This window comes from Otolemur garnettii, unplaced genomic scaffold (genome assembly GCF_000181295.1).
Source record: "Otolemur garnettii isolate 467f Iridium unplaced genomic scaffold, OtoGar3 scaffold00112, whole genome shotgun sequence".
In the NCBI taxonomy this organism is placed as follows: Eukaryota; Metazoa; Chordata; class Mammalia; order Primates; family Galagidae; genus Otolemur; species Otolemur garnettii.
The window spans coordinates 6,658,964-6,662,128 of record NW_003852507.1 but is presented as its reverse complement, the minus strand read 5'-3'; the positions used below and the strand labels follow the sequence as shown (position 1 = coordinate 6,662,128).

At 44.3% G+C, this 3,165-nt stretch overlaps 2 protein-coding genes across 2 annotated transcripts in view; one reads left to right on the top strand and one right to left on the bottom strand.

Moving 5' to 3' along the window:
- Nucleotides 1–1,179: 1,179 nt before the first annotated feature.
- On the bottom strand, nt 1,180–2,586 carry ZNF830 (zinc finger protein 830). The gene has a single exon (XM_003797225.3). The coding sequence runs from the start codon at nt 2,563–2,565 to the stop codon at nt 1,450–1,452; it is 1,116 nt and encodes a 371-aa protein (XP_003797273.2). The 5' UTR covers nt 2,566–2,586; the 3' UTR covers nt 1,180–1,449.
- A 146-nt stretch (nt 2,587–2,732) lies between these two features.
- CCT6B (chaperonin containing TCP1 subunit 6B) overlaps nt 2,733–3,165 on the top strand; it is a 38,166-nt gene continuing 37,733 nt past the window's right edge. Inside the window, exon 1 of the mRNA XM_012809729.2 lies at nt 2,733–2,869. Within this exon, the coding sequence (XP_012665183.1) occupies nt 2,733–2,869 (137 nt within the window). The remainder of the gene's footprint in view (nt 2,870–3,165) is intronic.

Sequence of the window (3,165 nt, the reverse complement as noted above, 5' to 3'; positions counted from 1 at the left end):
CGGGTTTAAACCCAGCCCCGGCCAAAAACCGCCAAAACCCCCCCCATAAAACAGAAAAACTTATCTCTTGGTATTTACCTCCATAAAATCTGGGTTTTAGTGAAACTAGACTGAGTAAATATATGTAAAACATTTAGATCTTTATGTGACCCATACTAAGAACTATGTATGTCTTAGCTATTACTGCTTTTATTTGAATATATTGTATGCATTTCTATCTCCAGAATAGTATTAATTTCCTTTTCTTATTTGAATACTTCAACCTTTTTCTCCTAAAGGAGGAAGTAGTGATTTAAACTATTAATGCCCAGCAGTAGCCAATTGTTACTGCTGGAAAAACTTAAAATATCCTTCCTACAATAGATAGAACCCATAAACCATAAACCCTAATTTACCACAAAATATTAAAATTTGTGACTGGGGGCAGTGCTTGTGGCTTAAAGGAGTAGGATACCGGCCCCATATGCCAGAGGTGGCAGGTTCAAACCCAGCCCTGGCCAAAAACTGCAAAAAAAAAAAAAAAAAGCAAAAAAAAAGGCATCAGTATATACCTTAATTAAAAATACTTTTTAAAAATTATGACTGGATAAGACAGAAATAAAATGTAATTATTTTTTCCATTCAAGAACAGTAATCTGTTCCATGTGTTATTAAAAAAAAAAAAAAAAAGCTCTTCTTCCCCAAATAAATGGGCTCTGAATTTAGGGCAGTTAACTCTCCAACTTTGGCATATACTTGCATTAGAATAACCTGACAGCTTTCACAAATAATACAGCTGCCTAGGTGTCACTTAGAGGCCTCAGGCACCTTAAGTTTTTCCCAAGTTTAATACGGGATCTTCATGTGAATCTACAGCTGACAATCACTGGGCTAGTCAAGAAAACTTTGGTTTAAGTCATGTTTGGCATACATATATCTTGATGTTCTAAAGCAGGTTTTTGATAATACCCAAAAAAAGAACTGATAAACTCATAGTGATTTATGTGTTCGAGTGGTGCTATAAATAAACAAAAGAGAAAATCAACCTTTTGAGTTTGATTTAGGGGTAAGAAAAAATACACAGACATCTCAAATAGTGCACTAATTAATGTAACAGTCTGCTGGTCTAACTTATATTAATTAAAAACTTTCAACACAGTATTACTTAAGTAAATATATATTTAACTATGTACAGTACTCACAACTCAAAAATATACAGTTAAGCATGTTAATGGGTGGAAAAGTTGGCATTTTGCATGTAACACTTCAAAAATTTCTAGAAAAACCTTTACCTCAAAAATATTTTACACCAATTTTCCAAAGTGCTGTGGCTCCCTGACTCATTTTATCTCAACAATCCAATTTAGATATCCAAATCGTTAGGCATGAAATAACCAATATACTGAAAAACAACACTTCGTTTTACAATACCAGAAGCTGTTAAACCCCCAATTTGGGGTCTTTAAAACATTATAACAAAGCCCCTTTCACCCTCCAATCCTGAGACAACAAATCTTGTAGTTCTCCCTCATCATCGCTGTCAGCATTCTCCTCTTCCTTTTTCTGCAGTTCTTTAATGGTCAGAATCTCTTTAAGCTTATTTATTTCATCCTGGCGATTCCACAGCTTTTCCACCCGACGGTAACACTCTATCTGCTCATCGATCTCCCCAATCTGGCGGTCCAACCGTCCCTCTTCATCCTCTTCAGCAACTATGGCTTCAGAAATAGTGTTGACCTGCCTCATGGCTTTTTGAAATTCGTCCCATTCTTTGTCCATCTGATCCTTCGGGGCATCAACCTTTCGTACCCTCGCATCAACCTCAGGGTCGTCAAAAAATCCTTCCGGTAATGCTTCTGCGGTGTTTTCTCTCCTCTGCACTACTTTTTCATGTATTTCTGCTTTTTCAATTGATCCTGAATGAGGAATTAAGGGGGCTTTGGGAGGATTTGTACCAAAGAAGTCGTTTGGCAGCACACTATTTGTTACCTCCCGCGAGACGGAAAGTGAATGGTCTTTGCCTTGCGCACCGAGTGGCTGCTTGCTGGCGTCCCCCCTTTTTCGTTCTCCTCCCTCCTCCTCCTCGTTCTCCTCCTCGTCCTCATCCTCATAATCGGGGAGTAAACCGAGTCCCGAAGGCTTACTGGAGGTCGCTCTAGTGGACTCCTTTACGGTTTTGTCAAAGTTGGTGGGCAAAGCGGACGTGGAGGGCTGTACCTGAGCAACCGAGCAGGCCTTCGCTCTCTTGGAATCTTGGACATCTGCCTCTGACGCCTTCCTCTTGGCAGTCTGGGGCGCTGAGCTGGCGGACGGACCTTGGCTGGCTTCTTTCGCGCCTTTCAGCTCGGCCACTTTCTCTCGGTGCTGCTTTCCCAGGACGTGAGTCTGCCACAGGAGCTCGCTCTTAACCGGAGTGTTACACAGGGCACAACTTAGTTGCCCCAAACGATTGTACTTCGCGAATGGAGATTCTATCCGTTTCCGGTTGGCGCTCAGACGCTGCTTCTCTTTCATCAACCGCCGCAGTTCTTCCTGATTCACCACCCGCTTCCCCGCCGGGGTCCGAGAGGAGGCGGAGGACGCCATCTTGGCGACCTGACCAACGCGAGCCTAGCGTCTGTCGCGGCGAGGTGTAATAACGTCACTTCCTGTCAGGGCAATGATTGGCTGAGGCTCTGAAAAGTGGGGCGTGGCGCCGAGGTTTATTGCTCAGACTCGGGATTGAGGCAGTTTTTGTCTGTAACGGTCACGCAATGGCTGCGATAAAAGCTGTGAACGCCAAGGCTGAGGTGGCGCGGGCCCAGGCGGCTTTGGCCGTCAATATATGCGCCGCCCGAGGGCTGCAGGATGTGCTGCGGACCAACCTGGGTCCTAAGGGCACCATGAAAATGTGAGGCGGCGGTTAGGCCGCCGAGGGGTTGTTGGGTGTCGGAGCGTCCTCTGAAGCAGGGGTTCTGCGGACGTTGGAGCCCCTGGACGCACCTGCGGGCCTCGTTTCTTTTATTCTCATTCCTGCCTTGCGGGAATCTGTAGCCCTTTTGGGGAAAAGATGAAAAGCCTCCCCAAGAAAGGGCCTCCCCATGAATGAAGCGGCGACGCCCCCACTTTTCGCCTATAAGGTTCACGTACAGTTAGATAATTTAGTAATGCTTCCTTGGAACCATAAAGCATTTAACTCCTCTGCTC

Bases quoted from the DNA above. Each gene is read 5' to 3' on its own strand.
- ZNF830 (XM_003797225.3), bottom strand. From the start codon at position 2,565: ATGGCGTCCTCCGCCTCCTCTCGGACCCCGGCGGGGAAGCGGGTGGTG.